Source organism: Piliocolobus tephrosceles, chromosome 13, assembly GCF_002776525.5.
Source record: "Piliocolobus tephrosceles isolate RC106 chromosome 13, ASM277652v3, whole genome shotgun sequence".
Lineage (NCBI taxonomy): Eukaryota > Metazoa > Chordata > Mammalia > Primates > Cercopithecidae > Piliocolobus > Piliocolobus tephrosceles.
The window spans coordinates 103485537-103510237 of record NC_045446.1 but is presented as its reverse complement, the minus strand read 5'-3'; the positions used below and the strand labels follow the sequence as shown (position 1 = coordinate 103510237).

Here is a 24701-nt window from a genome sequence, read left to right as displayed (position 1 = left end):
GGTCATCTCCATCCCTGTAGGTACTTGTCTATCTGCTTTAGCTTGGTTTACTACAGATGTCTGGTTATATTGGACCAGTCATCCTAGATGTGTCTGAGTTGTTTGCTGCAAATATTAGTCATTTGTACAATGTAAACAAGATCTCTACTTGAAAAAAAAATCACGTCAGAATACCTCCAATCACATTTCATAGAAAGTTTAGATTTATTCGTTTATTATTTACAAGTCCTTAGTGGGTAACAAAGATGCTTTTAAGTAGTAGGCTCCAGTGGGCAGTAGATAAGAATTTTTCTATGTGTTAAAGGGCCTTCTTGCAGTCTAAGAATGATCATTCATTCCTTGTTATAAGAAAAAGAATAACAGTATAACTCAACTTCTTTTTACTGCCTAGGAAATTTTTTTTTCCCCAGAGATTTCTCTAAATATAAGGCTAAAGTTGTAAAATATACATATGAAGGAATATAGTAGATATACTCTGTATTTACAATGTAAAGAAAAAGAATAAATTTCATGTACCTGTTACCCAACTTAAGAAAAATAATACCCGTATTTTGAAAATCCATGTGTACCCTTCTCCAAATGCTCTCCATGAGGGGTAACCACTATCTTGACTTTTATGCTATTTATTTCCTTGCCTTTCTTTATAGTTTTACCACATTTACATGTATTCCTAAATAATATAAAGTTTTGACTTGCCTTTTTTTGAACTTGGTATAAGTAGAATCATCTGTAACTTACTTCTTTTGTTCAATATTATTATTATGTTTTTGAAATTTATTCTTTTTTTTTGAGACGGAGTCTCACTCTGTCACCCAGGCTGGAGTGCAGTGGTGTGATCATATCGGCTCACTGCAACTTCTGCCTCCCAGGCTCCAGCAATTCTCCTGCCTCAGCCTCCCGTGTAGCTGGGATTAAAGGTGCCCATCACCACACCCAGCTAATTTTTGTATTTTCAGTAGAGATGGGGGTTTCACCATGTTGTCTAGGCTGGTCTCGAACTCCTGACCTCATGTGATCTACCTGCCTCAGCCTCCCAAAGTGTTGGGATTACAGGCATGAGCCACCGCGCCCGGCCTGAAATCCATTCTTGATGGTATGTGTAGCTGCAGTTCATTTTCACCACTGTGTCATTCCATTGTACAAATATTTCATAGTTTATTTGTCCTATTTAGTCTCATTTTCACCAGTATTTGGAATTATCAGACTGGAAAATTTCAGCTGATCTAATTGGCATATAATGATAGGTTATTGTCATTTTAATTTGCATTTCCCTAAATTCTAATGATGTTGAGCATGTTTTCATTGGTCATTCATGTTTCTTCTATTATGTAATGCCTGTTCATATTTTTTGCCCTTTATTCTAATAGGTTGTTTGTGGTTTCACTATTGATTCATGGGACTTCTTTATATATTTTTACACTAGTCCTTCGTCAGTTAAAATTGGTTGCCCGTGGCTTACTTTGTAGTACAGTTACAGAGCCTAAGGCATGAGAGTATTACGGTCATAATTATTAGTTCAAAGAGGACTTGGTATAGAATGAGGGAGAACAGTCTCATACTCTTCACTTGGTCTCTTCATCTGGCTGTGCCAATACCAGTTGTAGTGGGTGAGCAAAGAGGTCAAAGACATTGTGGGGTAGTTCTATAAAGAAGAGTAAGGATGCCCAGAATTTGTTTTATTTCTATTTCAAGCAAATAAGCATTTGGATCAAATAGGCAATTTTTAAGTCTTGCTTATACTTCTGAGACCTAATAGGAAATGAAACTCTATCTTTTGTTTTGCAGGTGGGCAGATGGAAAAGGACCCTTGGCAGCTGCTTTCTCTTCCAGTGAAGTAAAAGCTTTAATTCGTGCCTTGTTTCAGAACACAGAAAGAAGAGCAGCTGCCCTTGCTAAAATTAAATAGCTCCATCTTCTTAAGAAAGCTATGTCTTGAATATGTGGATTCTTCCCTTGGCATAATTACTCCCTTAAAGACTTCTTTGAATTGCCCATTGGTTTTGGTGAACCAGTACATCATGGAAGTTTGACTTTACAGAAGAACATCTTACCTTCTGGCCTGTATGAGGCTTTGTTTAAGAACTGTTTATTAAGATAAATTGTCAAGTAAAGCACCTCAATTCATTGACTTTCTAGCCATCTTCCTTTGATTAGCTAACAAACTGTCAGGCAGCATTATTTCATGCTGCTTCCAGAGCCCTCTGGGAACATACACATTGTAAATGCAGGCCTTGGCTTTGGAGTGAGGAATCAGGAGATTCCAAGAGTCGGGGTAGAGAATTTCTGAGCAAATGGGTGATATTTTAGGGGTGTAGGGGGAGGGAAGGGAAGAATTGGCACCATATTTGGCCTTGCAGGAATTAAGGACACTTCCTGTAATATTTCTTTCCAATAAATAATGCTTTTTACAATTAAGGGTGAGTGTCTTTAATAACATGGGAGCTTTGACAAAAGAGACCAACAAGATTTCTTATGTTCTATGCCATCCTTTTTATTGAGGTTTATGACCGTCACACAGGACTCACTGACTGGTCATCTTCATTCATCAGAACACTACCTGATAATTTTTCAGAATTCTTGGAACTCCTAGGACTTTCTTTAAGCATACATTTTTGGCACTTTTTTGCTATTTCAACTAAATTTTATTTTCTTGGTTGGACTTTTCTTCCTTCTCAACACTGTTTCTTTATCTTGTCAGATGGCAAAGGTCTTAAATTGCCAATGTTCCTCTGGAATGTGTGTGCCATGACATGCTGACTCTGGTCTTCATAGCCTAATCCTTTATTTGGTGGACATAGGTAAGCCTTCAATTCACCTTTATGTGTTTTTAACTCTTTGCAGCCACTGGAGGAATATATTAAGGTTATTCTGGACCTGCCTAGGACTCTGGATTGTATCTCTTCCTACTGAAATATAGTTTCCTGTCCTGAAAAGAGGATAAGAGGTATGACCTTTAGGTTCTTTTGAGGTAGGTGCTATCTGAAGAAAGTTGCTAATACAAACCTGGCCAACATAGTGAAACCCCATCTCTACTGAAAATACAAAAATTAGCCAGGCATGATGGTGGGCATCTGTAGTCCCAGACACTTGGGAGGCTCATGCAGAGGAATTGCTTGAACCTGGGAGGTGGAGGTTGCAGCAAGCCGAGATTGCACCACTGCACTCCAGCCTGGGCAACAGAGTGAGACCCTGTCTCCGAAAAAAAAAAATTGCTAATCCAGTGGGTGTGCTTCCTTAATCCTCAGCCTTGCGGGCAGATGGTCCTCCAATTCCTTGCAGACATGGAACAAACTGTTTTTCCTCCTGCCCTTAACCTTTTTCTTAGTTCTGACTCAGCCCCTTTAATCATGTCATTCTGGTTGCCTAGTCTTTCTTTTTCCTATTTAAGGGTCATACAAGAACTAATAAGAAAGAAGACTGGTTTTCTTTTTGTGAAAGAATTCATCTATGATTAACAAGCTATTTATCTATATTCTGCATGTCCTACTATGAGAACGCAGAAAAGAATTGTCTGAATCAGTTTTGTTTTTTGGGGGAACAAAGAAGTTGGCTTTCTAAGAGAGGAGGAAGGACACATTTTCACAGGTGAAGAAAATACCCATTTTTGAAAATTCATGTAATTTCAGCTGGCATTACTTTTCTCAGCAATTGAGAGAATGGGGAACCAAGGGTAGAACTGAAATAAAGGCATCACAGGGCGATTACACAGAATGGCAGATTTCTTTTCTTCATAGAAGCTATTCCTGACAGGTACAGTAATTTGGAGGTAGGATCTCTTGTAACTGAAAAGCATGCCTTTCACTCCTTCCTCACAGTAACACAGAAAACTGCATTGCAGCTTTTAGCCTAAGCAGATGTAGTCCCTCGGGACTGTTTCACCTAATGAATATCTTAGGTTGGTGCAAAAGTAACTGCAATTTTTGCCATTAAAAGTGATGTATGTATTATGGCACATAGAGTAGGCAGACTCTATCCTCTTCCCTGGTCAAGGCTATTGATAGCTGATGATTAAGTGCATGTTCATTCTGGTTAGAGATGAATCATCTAATTGAGCGTGTGGAAGTTGGCATGGCAACTGTTCCATGACCCTTGGGGGTACCTGTTCTGATGGGGAGCCTGAGAGTTTCTTGGGATCTTGAGGGTATCTGTATCACCTGGGAATCAAACCTTTTTTTAGGAAAAGTGTGTAGATTATGGGAGAAAAGGAACTGTAAGAGGCTTGACTCAGTGGATCTATGGGCCAAGTAGAAGAGACCCCCTTCCTAAAGAGCAACAAGAACTATACAAATGACTTTGAGAGATGAAATTCAAGAAAGGTTTCCCAAAGGAAAGGTTTTATTAAAAAGGCAAGTGTGCAAACAGCGTAAATTCATGCAATTATTTGATAATGGTTACTGTTTCTATGTGGATCCTGACTTGGTGACCTGTTTTACGGTCAGTTTTGCAAACACATTTCTCTCTGAAATGGAGATCCTCCAGATGGCACTCTTACCTCAGCCTGGGAGCCTCACAAGGCATCTAGACCTCATCTGTGGAAATGCAAGCCAGAGAAACCTGACCATTTTACCCTGAGTTTATATTCTGACCTTGGTCAGTTCTGGAAAGGTCATCCGTACTCTGAACAGCATCTGTACTATATGCTGCAGCACATTGCTCAGCAATCACTTGTGGATAGATCAAATAGTATTGTCTTTCCTTAATAACACTGTTAAAGGAGTTTTGTATAATCCCTTTCTCATGCTTGCAAATACTTATGCTATCACTTAAGGCAATGATTCCTAGCTTTTTTGGTGTGGGTTTTATTTTATTGTTTATCTGATTTCACAAGATTTTGTCCATCTTCTGAAAGTAGAATGGTCCACACAAATATGTGAGGACGTGTGCGCGCACGCGCACACACACACAGAGGATATTTTGTGTCATAAGAAAACCGGCTTAAGAAGGTAATTTGTTCAACTCCATAGCTGGTTTGTGGAGATATGTAGGAGTAACTTCTTAGCCATGGGACATAGCTGTCAATGCAGGGAGGGATAAGCCTATTGGAAATTGTCTCATGTACAAAAAGTCTTGGCACCAGATAGTTCTAAATTGGGTTTTGATGCCTACATTCTTCCTAATCACAAAATCACAAAACTAATTTTAAACATTTGTTATGTGATAACTTTCTCTTAAAAATATGCATTTTGCCAAAGCCTAAAATTTCCAAAAAACTACACAGTCCTGGTTTTGAGAAGTTTTCCAATTATTTTATAATTTAGACAGAAATTTCTCACTTTATCATGAAGAGCTTGGTTAAGAATTTTGTGATATCACAAGCTATAGCTGGAAATAGCCTTAGATGTCTCAAAATCAAGTTATGAAATCTCTGCCTAGAAGCTGGGGAGGAGGGCAATAATTCAGATGAGCTATGTATAAGTTTTTCACTCCTCTTCAGAAATTGGGTGCCCTAGTTTTTTTGTTTAGTGCAGAAGAGTAGGGTGGGAGTAGTTGGGTCTTAGCTACTCTAGCTATTGAAGAAGACAAGGCCAAAGACACCTACACCCTCCCATGCCACAGGCTTCTAAGTAGTTCTTAAACTTTCTACAGTCATTGTACTTAAATTTATTGGGTGCCAGGCATTCTAGTCACTGAACTACAACCAAAAAAAAAAAACCCTCAAAACAAAAATTTCCTGTACTTCTGGTAATTTAAATTCCAGTGATGAAAGATAATAAACATGAAATATATATATATATGTGTGTTTGAAGATGATGAGTATTAGGAAAAAGTAAACATAGGGTGATGAGGATTAGGAGTTCCAGAGAAGGTGGAGCAGAGGGGCGAGCTGCAGTTCTCCATAGGCGGGGCAGAGTGCATCTCCTTAAGAAGGTGAGTAAGCTTTGTGGATGTCTGAGCGGAGTCAATGCTGGGGAGAGAGACCAACTCTTGCAAAGCCTGGGGTGAGAGGGGCATGTCTGGTGAGCTCAGGGAATAGCGGAGAGTGAGGGAGCAGCCAGGCAGCAAGGATGCTAGAGCAGTAACAGGAAGAGAGGGGCAAGATTGTGTCAGGTCTTATAGAACAGAATTTATGTTTTTTTTTTTTTTAAACCCCGAGTTAAATGGTAAACCCTTAGTAGCTTAGGGGAAAAAACACACACACTAAAAAATGAAAACATAAAAGTAGAATAGTATGGTGAACCCGTGTACCCATTACTCAGCTTACTCAATTATCATCACGTGGCCAGTCATGCTTCATCGTGCCCATCCTGCCTCCCTTCCCCTGAACACACAAACACAGCGGATTGTTGAAGCAAAGGCCAGACAGTGTATTTGAAACTCAGGACTCATTCCATAGTCAGAATGTTGTTTCTTGTGCAGTTTTCTCTTGTGGCATCCTTCCTTCAGCTCTTGCCATTCCCCCTTGCCTCTGCTCCCAGGAGCTGTCTTCCTTCCTCCTCTTGCCCCCAGCTGCACTTCTCCACTCAGGCTCATCCTAGTATCTCCACTCCACTCCCATTCCCTGAACATTCAGTATTTTTTTTTTTTTTTTTTTTTTTTGAGACGGAGTCTCGCTCTGTAGCCCAGGCTGGAGTGCAGTGGCCGGATCTCAGCTCACTGCAAGCTCCGCCTCCCGGGTTTACGCCATTGTCCTGCCTCAGCTCCCTGAGTAGCTGGGACTACAGGCATCCGCCACCTAATTTTTTTGTATTTTTTAGTAGAGACGGGGTTTAACCGTGTTGGCCAGGATGGTCTTGATCTCCTGACCTCGTGATCCGCCCGTCTCGGCCTCCCAAAGTGCTGGGATTACAGGCTTGAGCCACCGCACCCAGCCAAACATTCAGTATTAAATAACAGGCACCCCCAAAGCAGCTGACAGCTGACTCATGCCGCCACTTCCCCTTTCTCTGCTCCTTCCTCTGCCTCAGCCACTTGCTCTAACTAACCCAATCCCATAGCTTCTGGGTGTTCAAAATCTGCATGGGAGGCTTTCCTTTTACTGTTTGTTTCATCAGAGAGTATATCCCTTGTACTCTTAGAGCCACTTTATCTGGGGTTACTTTCACAGAGAATCCCAGAAGGCATGGTTACCCAGTTTCACCTACTGAGTCCTAGGACTTGATGGTGGCTGGAGTCTATGACTGGTATGGTTTAAGGCAGAGCTACCCCTTCCCTAAGATCTGTCTGAGTGGAATGGTCGGTAGTGGAGCAGCCACTGGCTGACTTCTGTTTCCCATTCTCCATTCCCTGCTTTAGAAATGATGCTTTAAAAGAATATTAATCATTTCTATTAGTAGGAAGGGTTCCATTTATGCTTGATTGCCATGCGGTATGATAAAAATTATGTATAACATTAAGTATGTGATTTTATTATAAATTTCATTTAATTTCAAACTAAGCTGTTTCTAAACACAGTCTAGTTTGCCATATCTGTATCTACATTGTTGCTTAAAACTAAAAAAAAAAAAAAAATGAGAACTTTTGCTCACCAACTATTTATGTAGTAATCTGCTCTATGATTGTTTGTAAAATTGCCTTCAGTTGCATTGGTCTGAAGTCAAAATAGATCTTTTGCCCCCTTTTGGAAGTTAGAGTATTTGCTCATCTCAAGGACTATGTAACATGGTTTTGTTATTGCATTTACAGTTTCTTTTATTTGTAAGTCCTATGGGATATAATTCCTCTGTGTCTGGTATTGTGAACTCACTGAAAACCAAGGTTCTCTTTTCCTTTTTTTTTGTCTCTGTCACCCAGGCTAGAGTGCAGTGGAGCGATCTCGGCTCACTGCAACCTCCGCCTCCCGGGTTCAAGCGATTCTCCTCCCTCAGCCTCCTGAGTAGCTGGGATTACAGGCACGTACCACCACATCCAGCTCATTTTTGTATTTTTAGTACAGACAGGGTTTCACCATGTTGGTCAGGCTGGTCTTGAACACCTGACCTCGTGATCTGCCCATCTCAGCCTCCCAAAGTGCTGGGATTACAGGCGTGAGCCACCGTGCCCGGCTTCTTTTCCTATCTTTTCACTTATGTTCGGCTTCATTTTCCTCTCAACTACATTTGTTCTAGCTTTTTCAGGTTGAAGGTCATTCTTGATAGAGAATATAAAAGCACAATAGTGCTTGAGCCTTTCAACTTTCTGTCATTAAAATTTTTATTTAATTTAAAACTTTTTTTGTAGAGCTGGGGTCTTGCTTTGTTGCTCAGCTGATCTTGAAGTCCTGGCTTCAAGCAATCTTCCCATCTCAACCTCCCAAAGTGCTGGGATAACAGGCAGTGAGCCACTCTACCAGGCCTCTGGCATCTTTTTTTTTTTTTAACTCAAGTCATCAACTTCAGGCATAATCTTTTTCTTGCTCCTCTTCTTTCACTGACCATACCCTCTTCTCCCACCCCAGATTCCTTGAAATAATGCTTTTCTGGCCTTTGATTATCCTGTCATTATTTTTCCATGTTCAGGCTATTCTTATGGTTTTGCTGACGAAGGGACTGTTTGTTGTCTTGTTTATATTGTCATAGAATGTTATAGAATTTATTGCTGGTTTCCATCTGCAGCTGCACTCCTGCTTTTCATTGTATTATTTTATTTTATGGTCATATTTTACATCTGAAAACCTCCCTCCTCACTCCGCTTTTCATCCATAGTATGATGTCTTTCTATGACCATGAGATTATTCTTGGCATTTTTCTGTGCTCTTTGAAACATGGTTTTCTAAAGCCAGGGCCTATGCCTAGGCCACATCACTTCTTCCTCACCTACTGTGAAATTTGCAATTGTTTGCTAACAGATATTTTGGATAAAAAATTCCCTCTTCTTCAATTTTCTGAAAGGTGGTTATTAGCAAGGCAATTAAAAATCACATTGGACATTCTGATTTTTAGCAAAGTGGGACCTCTAGCTAACTTATGGAGAATTGAAATCCTCTGTGTCAATATTTTGTTCGTTTTAGAAAAATTCCAGCCACCTCGTCTAGCTGACTGGGCGGTGCTGCAGGACTTGCATATGGAAGTATTCGTTCTGATTTTTTTTTTTTGTTTCTAATCACCCCAAATGCCTGATTGTTTAATGTTCGCTTTATCAACTTGTGAGAAATTAACTTGGGGTCCCTGAGAACTCAATAGGTTCTCAATTTTTTGGTTTTTATTTTTTTGGTTTTTATTTGGCTTTTTTTTTTTTACTAATTTCTGCCAGCAAAGCAGTAAGAAGGAAAGAAAGAATAGTTCATAGTTCATTTAGGAGGAGAAGCAGACCTATATGACAGCGTTTTTGTTTTCGTTTTTTTAAAATAAAGACAAAGTTATGGTCTCATTGAGAGACAATGTTATTCTTCCAATGAAGCAAAGATAGCAAACACCTTCTTTTTAAATTTGTGGTGAAGTTTGCTCCAGAGTATTAAGAAAAGGGCTCCTGAGAAGCCCTTATTCTTAGTTCTCTGTTTTTTAAAAATCTAATCTTGGGAGAGACTGGTAGGAGCTGTGGGTGGAATATGTGGGGATCAAAAAGGGAAGGGGAAAAAAGGCATGAAAGAGCTCGTTCTGATCCTTTGTAGGATTTTTGCTGTGGCCACCTGCTCTACAGGACTTAGATAAGCAGACAGGTGAAAGAGGCAGTGTTGGGGGGTGAAGCAGGCTATAGGGTCGTGTTGACTGGGGTTTCATACCTAAGTTGACATTTACTTAGCTCTGTGACCTTTGGCCAGTTACATATTCTCTGTCAAGACTCAGAATCTTCATTTGTAAAGTGAGGATAATAATATGACTCAGAATATGAGCTGATTAAGTGAGGTAATCTATGTAAAACATGCAGCACAGGGTAGGGATCATAAAAGTCAACTCTGTTCAGCACTTCAAGCTCAGCGCACACAATGCAGAATTTAATAACATAGGCAGTTCTCCAACTCAATTAGAGCTCCTTGGAAGGCAGGAGTAGCATCTAATGTTTCTCTTTTTGTGGAGCTGGGAAGAGAAGCTTAATAAATATGGGCTGATTTGAGGTGAGCTCCATACAATGTGTGGCAACGCAGCCTGAATAAAGAGAAAAGAATGGGGGTCCCTTTGTGGTGTGAGCCGGGGCATCCTTGAAAGTAACCCAAGAGAGCTCCAACATGAAAAGGATTTGATTTTGGGTCCCAGGAGAGCTTCCCTTGGCTGTATGGATATTTGTATTTGCATATCTATTTAAAAACCTGCTTTTTAAAGAATTCATACCACCAGGAGGCACAAATCACCTCCAGTTTTTGTTATTAGAACACTTCAGCAATAACCGAAGCCCTGACAGTGTCCCCAAAACACCATCAAATTCTGCAAGACCATTGAAGAACCAAGTAAAGATCCAGCCATCCCAGCCTCTTGGCATTTGGTGTATTTGATTTACATTCTAATTCTTTAAAAGTTAGGCTTCAGTTCCAATAGGGTAACTTCTAAGTGGTGTGGGCAGTTAACCAAAATAGCCAATTTCCCCACAATTCTGAACAAAATAGGGCTTTATTGTCACTGGAGGTATTTTCCATTTGGTTTTATTAGGATTATTACCGTTTCTGAGTGCAAATAGGAAAGCTTAAGTAATAACCATTTTTTTTTTTTTTAACCAGGCAGTGCAAAAAGACAGAAGTGCAGTTTTTGTCTCAAAGTCTATATGGCTGTCTACAAGAGTGAGCATGAGAGTGAGGTGGTGAGAGGCAGGCCTTGAGGGCTGCTGAATGGACCATCCCCTCCTGGCCCAAGTTTGGCAGGAGAAATGGTGAAGAGGGACTCCTAAGCATAAAACTGAGGTCTGCAGTCAGAGAGACAGAGCACGTGATAAATTAAGTGGAGCAGAAAGAGCTGAGAATGGAAGCTTTCATCATAACATGTACAGAATCCCCTAGAGGGCATGGCAGCCTCAGGCCAGTGTGTGTTTTGTAGTTATTTTACAAAAGTGACTCACGCTCATTATTGTCAGTATTTGGTAGGTGGTCAGAATTTACAGTGGTGACTATAACTGGTTGTGAGGGGCCTTATGGGACCTGGATCTACATAAGCCAAAGACTGTAGTTTTTCATGTTTTATTCTAAGAACACCCCTGTGAGGAAAATGTTATCCCTATTTTACAGATGAGAAATTAAGGCACGGAGAGATTAGGTGTCTTGACACTGTGGGTAATAGCAAGGTCGGGGTCTCAACCCGGGTTTGTTTGCTTCTAGAATTAATGCTCTTTTCATTGTTCTCACAAAAAGTCGTCCTTCTCCAGGGCTCTTTCTGCCTCTTGTTTATATCCAGATGTTGGTTTGCTAGGCTGCTGTAACAAAATACCATAAAGTGGGTGGCATAAACAACAGAAATGTGTTGTCTTACAGTTCTGGAGGCTACAAGTTCACAACAAGGTCTCTGAAGGATGGGTTCCTTGTGAGGGCCTAAAGGGAAGGCTTTGCTCCAGGCCTCTCTTTTTGATGATAGATGTTCATCTTCTCTGTGTGCCTGTTCACGTGGTCTTCCCCCTGTCTGTGTCTCTGTGTTCAGATTTCCCCTTGTTATGAGAATACTGGTCACACTGGATTTGGGGCCCATCCTCATGACCTTTTCTTTTTTTCTTTTTTTTTTTTTGAGACGGAGTCTCGCTCTGTCACCCAGGCTGGAGTGCAGTGGTGAGATCTTGGCTCACTGCAAGCTCCGACCCCCAGGTTCACGCCATTCTCCTGCCTCAGCCGCCCGAAAAGCTGGGACTACAGTCACCGGCCACCACGCCCGGCTGACTTTCTGTATTTTTAGTAGAGATGGGGTTTCACCATGTTAGGCCAGGATAGTCTTGATCTCCTGACCTCGTGATCTGCCCGCCTCGGCCTCCCAAAGTGCTGGGATTACAGGCATAAGCCACGGCATCCGGCCGACCTTTTTTTTTAAAACTTGGTTACCTCTGTGAAGTCCCTACCTCCAAATAAGGTACCATCTGAGATACTGGATTGAGATCGCTGACATATGAATTTTGAGGGGCAGAATTCAACCCACAATACCAAATAAATCTATAGGTCACACGCTGTGGCAGCTGTGCTTTAGACACTGTGTTTACATTGAAGAGACTTTTCCGATGGTGCCTTATTGTTTTTGTCCATGTTGTTTAATCTGTGAACTAACAGCCTTGAATTTAGTCACCTTCAAAGTGGGCCTGCTCACTGGAATGAGCGTCAGGTCAATAAAGCATTCAGTGGGCTCTAATTTAATTAGCCAAGTTACTGTGACAGCTGCCTTGTAACTGTGATTCACAGACGGGCAGAGAACAGAGAGGGGACTGGCAGAGTTCATTGTTGATTCCAGGCATTGTTGATGCCGCCCCAGGCCCCAGGAACTTTGCTCCTGTTCTGGCAGGAAAACAGAGGGACGCTGAAGGGGCATTTAGGATTTTTCTGTCCTGGATGTGTCTTTTGAAATTAAGTGGAAAATAGACTAAAAGTCAAGGCCCTGCAGCTTCATTCCCCTCTTTCCTCATCTTGCCGTGTATCAACTCAGCTCTCCCATAATTTAAAAGTGTCCTGAAAATTTCCTTCACTACAAACCATGGCCCGTACACTAGATTTGTCAGCTACTTCCGTCCCACCCATTCAAGCTGGCAGAGTTCCTTCAACCTCTCCCTGCCTCCTTCTTCTAAAACCCAGTCCTTGACTCACCTCTGAGTCCCGGGAGCATTGACCTTATCAGTCTATCACTGTTCTTCCCACAGGAGGGGAGAGAGCTTTAGGTGTGCATTCAGAAGAACTAGATTTCATTTTTGGTCTGTCACTTACTGACCAGTGTCAACTTGGACAAACCATTTAGCCTCTCTGCCCTCAGTGTGGTCATTAATCAAATGGACACAGACATCCCTGGCTTGCTTACCTCTCAGGATGGTTGTGAAGACAGAGTAAACCTCAACGGAGCTGTCCCTAGCACGAGCTGATGGAAAAACGAAGTAAACAGATTTTGCTTGTATTGTGTTTACCATATGACTGGGATCACTTTGATGTCGGTATGCTCTGCATGTATATGTCTGAGTCAGACTGTTAATTCCAGGAGTGCAGAGCACTTTGTCCGAGGTCTAGTCTGCACTGTATGCAAACAGGCATAGAAGACTTGGAATGATTGATGAAAGCCAGTCTTGGAGAATAAAGAAAAGACCATTGGGTGAAAAGGGGGGTATCAAAAAAGATTGCACATGGAGTGACTTATTTTATGGGGGTCACAAAGGGTTTACACTTAGGCCAGTCATTAAACATTGATTTAAAGTATTAGATAGCTATTATTTACCAAGAGCAGATGTTTAGGAAGTTATTTTTAATCAACTGCATGATTAATATTTTTTTGCTGCTCCTTTGTGTCTTAATTAAAGCAGATGAAAAATGTCTTGTATGTTTGATATTGACACCACTGATTCTGGGGATTTGTTCTCATAGTCCATAGTCAGCTGAGTATTTTATAAGCTTAAGTCTTTAAATATAAACTTGAAAGGCTCCCAGAGTAAATGGTTTTTAAACAAAGTAAAAAACTGCTTTACAAAATGAGCAATTTGGGGGAGGGGCATTTTAATTTATAGTATATAAATTATAAACTTCATATTTTATCTCTGAGCTAGAAAAAATAGTCTAGAAACAATGAATGGTTCTTTGTAGGCTTAGAAATAATTTCCTAGAATACAACTTGGGTCATTTTTTGTCTGTATATTGTAACAAGGGAAGCCTTGTGTTCCCTTTCCTCCTGGGAATGCACGCTCCTGCGTGGGAGGAGAAAGCTGCTTTCCCATTTCTCCTACTCTTTGTGGCTGCCATGGTGGCTGGTGCAGGGAGACTGCAGCACAGGGACAGAATGGGGCTTTTGTTTTTTGTTTTTTAATTTGAGAACTATGATGTGCCATTTACACACCTAGGAAAGGTGCTAGGAATAAATATACCTGTACAAACAGAAGCTACTAATTCTGGATTTGGGGAATGAGAGGAGAGGCTTTAGGTGGGTTGGTGTTTCAGCTGTATCTTGAGGCACCAGTAATTTTCTAATTAGGGAAGCGTAAGGGAAGAACATTCTAGACTGAGAGCACAGCCTAAGCAAAGGCATGGAGGTGGGAGTGGGTGTTTGACTTGAGGAATATTCTAGAGCTTTTTTGCAGTTGGAACATAGAGTATAGGGAAGAAAGAGTGCAATGAAACATGAGGCCAAGAAGATAAGTTTGGGATTGGGTCATGAATGCATTGGATAATTAGCCTGAAGAATTTGAATTTGATCCTGCCAGCAATGGCGAAATCAGTGAAGGCTCATGTAAGGATGTAGAGTGGCCTGCTCTGACCTGTTTAGGAAGGAAACCCGGTAGCCACATGGGGGATGGGTGGTGTTGGGGAGAGAAGGGAGGCAGGGAGACTGTTGGCAATGGGGTGAGGAGTTGGGGATGGAACTTTCTTGAATGAGCAGGAAGAGAGATGGGAGAAAAAATTTAAAACAGACCAGCATCCACACATATCAGTTGATTGATTCAATGAACCTTTATGGAACACTTGCCACATTCTAGGCACTGTGTGCAGTTGAGGTTACAAAGATAAAGAGGATAGGATGTCCGCTCTTGAGAACTTACCACTGACTGAGTCAAAACACAGTTAACCCTCACCATGTACCATGACATAGTGTGTGCTTTTCCAGAGGGGGCTATACAGTGCGAGGGTTGCCTCGGGCACTGGGGAAGGGAGAGGGACATTTAACCTGGGTCTTAAAGAATGGTGGTGAGCAGATTATGTCTTTAGGTTGCTTATTAAAAATGGTTTCCATTCCTCTGGGGACAAAGACTGATCTTTACTGTGGCACTAAAGCCCCTGCTTGTCCTGGCCCATTCGTTGCCCAGCCTCCGTTCCACAATCTCTTCTTTGCTGTCCTGCTCTGCTGCTTCCAATCCCTTGGAGGCACCACACTCTCTCCTGACACAGAAAATTTGCCTTTGCCTTTGTCTGGAGCTCACTGTCCTGTCCCAAATTCCGGCTGAATCTGCCTTCCTTGAGGAAGTCTTTCCTGAGTCTTCAGACTCAGTCAGACTTCTGGTATGTACTCTCTTTAGCACCTTGTACTTTTCATAGCACTTTATCAAAGTCATAAATTTGCATTTATGTGGTACTTTGTTTCACGAATGTCTCTGCTCACCATTGTGTCTTCAGTGTTGCACAGTACCTGGCACATAGAATGTTCTCAATAAATATATATTGACTGACTGCTGGAGTAAAATAGCTAAAGAAGGAATGTGATATGGTTTGGCTCTGTGTCCGCACCCAAACCTCATGTCGAATTATAATCCCCAGTGTTGGAGGTAAGGCCTAGTGGGAGGTGATTGGATTATGAGGATAGTTTCTAATGGTTTAGCACCATCCCCCAGTGCTGTCTCGAGATAAAAGTTCTCAAGAAATCTGGTTGTTTAAAAGTTTTTAACACCTCATTCTTCACTCTCTCTTCCCCCTTCTCTGGCCATGTAAGATGCACCTGCTTCTCCTTCACTTTCCACCACGATTGTAAGTTTCCTGAGGCCTCCCCAGCCATGCTGCCTGTACAGCCTGCAGAACTGTGAGTCAATTAAACTTCTTTTCTTTGTAAATTACCCAGTCTCAAGTAGTTCTTTATGGCAATGTGAGAACAACTAATACAGAAGGGTATTTCAGAAATAGGGAACAGCATGAGCAAAGGGGCCGTGGCTTATTTTGGAGATATTCTGGGAACAACAAGTGGCTGGCTTATGGAGGGGGGCTAAAGATGAGGACAAAAGATAAGGCTGGAAAAGTATGTTGGGTACCTAGAAAGAACCTTCCATGCCATGCTAAGGACACCTTGTTCTTCTTCCATTAGAGACTGCACTAGAATTGTTGGCTTGACTGAGTTAGACTATAAGCTCCTTGCGAGTAGGTGATGGGTGCACCAAAATCTCAGAAATCCCCACTGAAGAACTTATCCATGTAACCAAAACCACTTGCTCCCAAAAGTATTAAAAAAAAAAAAAAAAAAGAATGCAATATGCTACTCAAGGCAGCTGACTACTATATAAGACCACACAGTTTTTCTTTTCATTTTAAATATACTTTAATCCTTTTTTTTTTTTTTTTGGTATTTAAAGCAAGTAAAATGGCAACAGTCACTCAGGGTTTGTTCACTGCCTATAAATATGCAGTAATGGTCTGGATCTGGAATAAGTTAACTGGATGGAATATTTTCCTAATTTTTCGTTCCTTAAAGCTTTTCTCTTATTAGACTTCTGAATCATTCTTTTGTTCATTGAGAAAACCACTCTCCAAAAGGCAGGATGGAAAGAGCATATGGTCGGGCCCCATTAGGCTGTGGGATGACAGCAGAGGGTCTGGTGGCTTAAACTAACCCAAGCGGGATGACACAAACTGAACTTGAAGGGGCTGGGGACTTGTTTGACAGAACTGGGGATATTGTGGATACAGGAGGACCTTGCTACAGATAGAGACTAGATGAGATTGAAGGGCACATTACTGACAGAGACGAAGACAAATGGGTAAATGGCATGGGACCAAGGGTGATGTATAGTGCTTTCAGATTCTCACGTTTTCATCTCTTCAGGCCCATGCTCTCTCATCACCACCACCTGGAGCACCAACCTCCAACATTTGCAGAGAGAGAGAGAGAGAGAGAGATTACAAGAGGTTCATGTGATTATGGGGACTGTTTAAGCAAGTCAGAAATTCACAGTGCAGGGAATCAGGATGGAGAAGGTCATGGGCAACCTTGAATCCACAGACAAGGGCTGAAGTTGTTGTCCACTGACAGATAGGAAGAGAAGATCATGAGCAGGATGGAACTCCATAGGCACTGGCCAGAGCTGTGGTCCACAGGTGGAATTTCTTCTCTTCCAGCCTGCCTATTCAGTGAATACATGACTTATGTGGCATGTGTGGGATGAAAACAGGAAAAGATCCTGGACAGGAGTCAGGAGACCTGGACTTGAATTGCCTCCACATTTCTGTGGCATATTCACCTTTTGTGGCCTCATTTTCTCTGATAGGAGAAGTGGTGGATTCAATGGTCTCTATCAACAAATTTTCCAAATCTGATAATTCTGCATGAACTAGAAGAACTTGGGTATTTCCGCTTGGGTGGAAGAGAAAGAGATTGTGACCTGTCTAAAGGTGGCAGGATCCATCTGAAGGACAGTTGAGAAAAAGCCTTAATGTTTTCAAAAATATCAAAACGGTGACTGAAGGAGGAGAGGAAACAAGAATTTCCAAGCTCATCCACAGATGGGCCTGGTAGGACAGGGAGTCATCAGTAGGAGAAGGCAGGGGAACAGGGCCAGGACTAGAGTGAAGCTACATCCACATCACCAGGGTGACAATACAGACCTCAAGGCCCCCATTCAGAGGAGTTATGCTTTGGTAAGTTTCAGATAGGGCACTCTAGGGCACACAATTTAAGGAGGCCTCACTCTTAGACTATTCAAGTGCTGGCAGTCCACTTGCTAGTGAGTACCTCCTTTAATTCTGCATCTAGGCTCCTGCCTTATCCTAGAGTGGTTATTCTGCACAAACCAGAGAAATGGCTAGGGCAAACCAGAATAGATTATCTAGAATAGAAGGGCATAGCAGTGAGAAAGAGAAGAGAAACTTTTTTTTTTTAATTATACTTTAAGTTCTGGGATACATGTGCAGAATGTGGACGTTTGTTACATAGGTATACATGTGCCATGTTGGTTTGCTGCACCCATTAACCTATCATCTACATTAGGTATTCTCCGAATGCTATCCCTCCTCTAGCCCCCCACCCCCTGACAGGCCCCAGTATGTGATGTTCCCATCCATGTGTCCATGTGTTCTCATTGTTCAACTCCCTCTTATGAGTGAGAATCCGTGGTGGTTGGTTTTCTGTTCCTGTGTTAGTTTGCTGAGAATGATGATTTCCAGCTTCATCCATGTCTCTGCAAAGGACATGAGCCCATCCTTTTTTATGGCTGCATAGTATTCCATGGTGTACGTGTGCCACATTTTCTTTATGCAGTCTATCATTGATGGGCATTTCAGTTGGTTCCAAGTCTTTGCTATAGTGAATAGTGCTGCAATAAACATACGTGTGCATGTGTCTTTATAGTAGAACAATTTATCACCCTTTGGGTATATATACCCAGTAATGGGATTGCTGGGTCAATGGTATTTCTAGTTCTAGATCCTTGAGGAATCACCACACTGTCTTCCACAATGGTTGAAATATTTACACTCCCACTAACACTGTAAAAGTGTTCCTATTTCTCCACATCCTCTCCAGCACCTGTTGTTTCCTGACTTTTTAATGATTGCCATTCTAACTGGTGTGAGATGGTATCCCATTGTGGTTTTGATTTGTATTTCTCTAATGACCCATGATGATGAGCATTTTTTCATGTTTGTTGGCTGCATAGATGTCTTCTTTTAAGAAGTGTCTGTTCATATCCTTCACCCACCTTTTTTTCTTGTAAATTTGTTTAAGTTCCTTGTAGATTCTGGATATTAGCCCTTTGTCAGATGGGTAGATTGCAAAAATTTTCTCCCATTCTGTAGGTTGCCTGTTCACTCTGATGGTAGTTTCTTCTGCTGTGCAGAAGCTCTTTAGTTTAATTAGATCCCATATGTCAATTTTGGCTTTTGTTGCCCTTGATTTTGGCATTTTAGTCATGAAGTCTTTGTCCATGCCTATGTCCTGAATGCTATTGCCTAGGTTTTCTTCTAGGTTTTTTATGGTTTTGGGTACATTTAAGTCTTTAATCCACCTTGAGTTAATTTTTGTATAAGGTGTGAGAAAGGGGTCCAGTTTCAGTTTTCTGCATTTGGCTAGCCAGTTTTCCCAACACCATTTATTAAATAGGGAATCTTTTCCTCATTTCTTGTTTTTGTAAGGTTTGTCAAAGATCAGATGGTTGTAGATGTGTGATGTTATTTCTGAGGCCTCTGTTCTGTTCCATCAGTCTATATATCTGTTTTGGTACCAGTAACATGCTGTTTTGGTTACTGCAGCCTTGTAGTATAGTTTGAAATCAGGTAGTGTGATGCCTCCAGCTTTGTTATTTTTGCTTAGGATTTTCTTGGCTATGTGGGCTCTTTTTTGGTTCCATATGAAATTTAAAGTCATTTTTTCTAATTCTGTGAAGAAAGTCAATGGTAGCTTGATAGGGATAGCATTGAATTGGGTAGTCAGGAAGAAAGAAACCACGTCTGGTTAATCTAAAATCTGCTCTTGAAGGAGAGCAGAGCTGGTTTCAGCAGCTCCTGATCTCCCTGTAATTGTGAGTATTTCACTGTCACACAACACCAGAGTCATCTCTCACACTATTCAAATATGACTTACAGAGGCTCAGGGCAACTGAGCTACCTTTTTCCAGAAGTGGGACTCTTGCAGAGAGAAGAGGGCCAGCGAGAGTCCCTAGGGGCTGTGGCAACCAGGGTGACGGAAAAGATGGAGAGCTGTGTGTTCAATCATTTAGTCCTGCTTTCACTTACCTCTTTCTTATCCCAGGGGAAAAAAATGTCATTGTGGGGTAAAGGTGTCCTTAATGATCTTGTCTTGTAAAGTGATTTCTACTCATCTGTTATTTTATTTTATAAATATTTATTGAATATCCAATGTGGTAGTTACTAGTGCTCTTCACCAAGTATTTCTGGCTCTGTGCTTCATTGCATATTGTAGAATTGCATTTTCATGTTCTCCTCATGGTTGGGCAGAGGCATGTAACATCTTGGGCTAATGAACTGTAAGTGACCAGAGCATTTAATTTCCAGTGTGAAGCCCTCAAGAACCCTCTTTCTTTCAGCCATTGTGACCAGTAACATTTCAGATGGAGGCTACTCTATTGTCTTGGGTTCTTAATTGAGGATATGTGGACAAAAGTCCCCAGCTTGATCCCTGTGAACCTGAAGCATAAGTAAGAAATAAACCTTTGTTGTTTTAAGCCACTGCAACCTGGGAGGTGCTCCCTGCTGCAGCATAACCTGGCCTATCCTGGCCTGTATGCCTACTATGTACCAGATTGTGCTGGACACTGGGGACACAATGCCTCACTCCAACACAATGGATCTCTTTGGGTAGAATTTTGGCTGTGTGGCAGCTGATGGAGAAACACAGTTCTTTTCGCAAAGATGACGTGTCTGTCCAAGGTGATGGCATGCCATGTACCATGGAAAGGTACTCGGGGTAACTGATGATTTTAAAAATAGCTATTTTGTGACACAACTTTCCCTCCTCCAATTCGTGCTGCTGCTACTAGGCCTAAAGAAGACTGAGAGGCTTAGCTGAGATAGTGCTTCCCCAGAATCACCAGGGTAAAAACAGACACAAGGACCCCCATTTAGAGGGGTGATGTTTCAGGGAGTTTCAGATAGGGCCAAGGGATGAGTGTTTTAGTAACAAGCTTCCTAGGGGATTCCAGTGAACCACCAGGGTTAAGAGCGATTGGCCTGGGGGCCAAAACTGTGAGGAAAAAGATCAGTCATGTTGCCTGATGCTTTCTTGGGTATCTTCAATAGGAAAAACCAAGTCCAGAGCAAACTCAGGGTTCACTGGTGAGGGCTTGCCCTGGAAAATTTGGAAATAAGCTTGTCTCAGCCTTCCTTTCCCTGGTGAGCTTCTGTCATTCCTCTGCCAGCCCTTTCCAAACCCTGTCCCACCAGCAGAACCTGACTTCTGAGCCACTCCTTCAGGGCCTGGTTAGGTACTGTCAGCCTGCAGATTCTACCATACGCTATTCCCGGGGTTAGTGTTTCAATATGGTCACTGTAAATCATGACCTCAGCATGACATTGTGGAACTTGGGGCTGCTGATTCTACTTGGGCCCACACTATCTACTTTTACCACCTATCCTCTCAGGTCACTCCTGTTGGTGTATTTGTTTGTCATCTCAACTGGATTATAAACTCCTTTGAGAGCAGGGACTATAATGTATTCATATTTGCCATGTCTTTATTCATCTCTGGATAATTGACAGTTAGCTGTACTTTGTTTTAATCATTGTTTTGGAGTCTTTAGTGATCTCTTTCCATTTTTATTATCCAGGTTAATAGAGATTAATAGGATAACTTATGTTATACTAGAAACCAAAGGTCTGAATAGAGCCTCCTCCAGAATGATTAAATCACAGCCAGCCTGATGGGGATGAGAATGGCCAGGGCTGGGGGCTGAGTTAGGGAGTATGCTGGCTGCCAAGACTTGCATAAAAGTGATATGAGCTCTCCCCACTAAGCACCTAAGGCACTACCAGCCTTCTTGAGGGAGAATCTAGATGAAAGGGGCAGATGGGAGGACCAAACTGGTCAAGAACTAAGCTGCTATATTCTCTCTCCATTCCAAGATGTCTGAATAGGAATAGCTCCGGTCTGCAGCTCCCAGTGTGATCGATGCAGAAGATGGGTGATTTCTGCATTTCCAACTGAGGTACCTGGTTCATCTTACTGAGACTGGTTGGACAGTGGGTGCAGCCCATGGAGAGTGAATCAAAGCAGGGCGGGGCATTGCCTTACCCGGGAAGCACAAGGGGTCAGGGGATTTCCCTTTCCTAGCCAAAGGAAGCTGTGACAGACTGTACCTGGAAAAATGGGGCAGTCCTGCCCAAATACTGCACTTTTCCAACTATCTTAGCAAACGGCACACCAGGAGATTATATCCCATGCCTGACTTGGTGGGTCCCACGCCCACGAAGCCTTGCTCACTGCAAGCGCAGCAGTCTGAGATCAACCTGCGAGGCAGCAGGCTGGCAGGGGGAGGGTCGTCTGCCATTGCTGAGGCTTGAGTAGCTAAACAAAGCGGCCAGGGAATCTTGAACTGGGTGGAGCCAACTGCAGCTCACCAAGGCCTGCTGCCTCTGTAGACTCCACCTCCTGGAGCAGGGCATAGCTGAACAAAAGGCAGCAGAAACTTCTGCAGACTTAAACATCCCTGTCTGACAGCTCTGAAGAGAGGAGTGGTTCTCCCAGCATGGTGTTTGAGCTCTGAGAATGGACAGACTGCCTCCTCACATGGGTCCCTGACCCCTGTGTAGCCTAATTGAGAGATACCTCCCAGTAGGGGCCGACTGATACCTCATACAGGCAGGTGCCCCTCTGGGATGAAGCATCCAGAGGAAGGATCAGGCCTCAATATTTGCTGTTCTGTAGCTTCCACTGGTGATACGCAGGCAAACAGGGTCTGGAGTGGCCCTCCAGCAAACTCCAACAGACCTGCGGCTGAGGGACTTGACTGTTAGAAGGAAAACTAACAAACAGAAAGAAATAGCATCAACATCAACAAAAAGGACATCCACACCAAAACCCCATCTGTAGGTCACCAACATCAAAGACCAAATGTAGATAAAACCACAAAGATGGGGAGAAACCAGAGCAGAAAAGCTGAAAATTCTAAAAACCAGAGCACCTCTTCTACTCCAAAGGATCACAGATCCTCACCAGCAATGGAACAAAGCTGGATGGAGAATGACTTTGACAAGTTGACAGAAGTAGGCTCTAGAAGGTTGGTAATAAGAAACTTCTCTGAGCTAAAGGAGAATGTTCGAACCCATCACAAGGAAGCTAAAAACCTTGATAAAAGATTAGATGAATGGCTAACTAGAATAAACAGGGTAGAGAAGACCATAAATGACCTGATGGAGCTAAAAAACATGGCACGAGAACTACGTGATGCATGCACAAGCTTCAATAGCCAATTTGATCAAGTGGAAGAAAGGATATCAGTGATTGAAGATCAAATTAATGAAATGAAGTGAGAAGAGAAATTTAGAGAAAAAAGAGTAAAAAGAAATGAACAAAGCCTCCAAGAAATATGGGACTATATGAAAAGACAAAATCTACATTTGATTGGTGTAGTGATTTGATTTGAAAATCAATTTGATTTGAAAGTGATGGGGAGAATAGAACCAAGTTGGAAAATACTCATCAGGATATTATCCAGGAGAACTTCCCCAACCTAGCAAGGCAGGCCAACATTCAAATTTAGGAAATACAGAGAACACCACAAAGACACTCCTCAAGAAGAGCAACCCCAAGACACATAATTGTCAGATTTACCAAGGTTGAAATGAAGGAAAAAATGTTAAGGGCAGCCAGAGAGAAATGTTGGGTTACCCACAAAGGGAAACCTATCAGACTAACAGCAGCTCTCTCTGCAGAAACTCTACAAGCCAGAAGAGAGTGGGAGCCAATATTCAACATTCTTAAAAGAATTTTCAACTCAGAATTTCGTATCCAGTCAAACTAAGCTTCATAAGTGAAGGAGAAATAAAATCCTTTACAGACAAGCAAATGCTGAGAGATTTTGTCACCACTAGGCCTGCCCTACAAGAGTTCCTGAAGGAAGCACTAAACATGGAAAGGAACAACTTGTACCAGCCACTGCAAAAACATGCCAAATTGTAAAGACCATCAATACTAGGAAGAAACTGCATCAACTAATGGGCAAAATAACCAGCTAACATCATAATGACAGGATCAGATTCACACATAACAATATTGACCTTAAATGTAAATGGGCTAAATACCCCAATTAAAAGACACAGACTGGCAAATTGGATAAAGAGTCAAGACCCCATCGTGTGCTGTATTCAGGAGACCTGTCTCACATGCAGAGACACACATAGGCTCAAAATAAAGGGATGGAGGAAGATCTACCAAGCAAATGGAAAGCAAAACAAAAAACAAAAAAAAACGGGTTGCAATCCTAGTCTCTGATAAAACATACTTTAAACCAAGAAAGATCAAAAGAGACAAAGCCATTACATAACAGTAAAGGGATCAATTCAACAAGAAGAGTTAACTATCCTAAATATATATGCACCCAATACAGGAGCACCCAGATTCATAAAGCAAGTCCTTAGAGACCTACAAAGAGACTTAGACTCCCACACAATAATAATGGGAGACTTTAACACCCCACTGTCAATATTAGATAGAGCAACGAGACAGAAGGTTAACAAGGACATCCAGGACTCGAACTCAGCTCTGCACCAAGCAGACCTAATAGATATCTACAGAACTCTCTACCCCAAATCAACAGAATATACATTCTTCTCAGCACCACATTGCACTTATTCCAAAATTGACCACATGGTTGGTAGTAAAGCACTCCTCAGCAAATGTAAAAGAGCAGAAATCAAAACAAACTGTCTCTCAGACCACAGTGCAATCAAATTAGAACTCAGGATCAAGAAATTCACTCAGAACCACACAACTACATGGGAACTGAACAACCTGCTCCTGAATGACTACTGGGTACATAACAAAATGAAGGCAGAAATAAAAAGTGTTCTTTGAAACCAATGAGAACAAAGACACGATGTACCAGAATCTCTGGGACACATTTAAAACAATGTGTAGAGGGAAATTAATAACACTAAATGCCCACAAGAGAAAGCAGGAAAGATCTAAGATCTAAAATCGATACCCTAACATCACAATTAAAAGAACTAGAGAAGCAAGAGCAAACATATTGAAGAGCTAGCAGAAGGCAAGAAATAACTAAGATCAGAGCAGAACTGAAGGAGATAGAGACACAAAAAACCCTTCAAAAAAATCAATGAATCCAGGAGCTAGTTTTTTGAAAAGATCAACAAAATTGATAGACCGCTAGCAAGACTAATAAAGAGGAAAAGAGAGAAGAATAAAATAGATGCAATAAAAAACAATAAAGGGGATATTACCACTGATCCCACAAAAAAACAAACTACCATTGGAGAATGCTATAAACACCTCTATGCAAATAAACTAGAAAATCTAGAAGAAATGGAT

At 41.7% G+C, this 24701-nt stretch overlaps 1 protein-coding gene across 2 annotated transcripts in view; it reads left to right on the top strand.

Annotated features, from left to right (window-relative positions):
• The window catches only part of ZW10 (zw10 kinetochore protein), a 41075-nt gene extending 38660 nt beyond the window's left edge, over positions 1-2415 (top strand). Inside the window, exon 16 of one of the 2 annotated variants that reach the window (XM_023208254.1) lies at positions 1786-2415. In XM_023208254.1, the coding sequence (XP_023064022.1) occupies positions 1786-1906 (121 nt within the window). In that variant the 3' untranslated portion in view covers positions 1907-2415. The remainder of the gene's footprint in view (positions 1-1785) is intronic. The other variant, XM_023208253.2, reaches the window with a different exon arrangement.
• The last annotated feature ends 22286 nt before the right edge of the window (positions 2416-24701 follow it).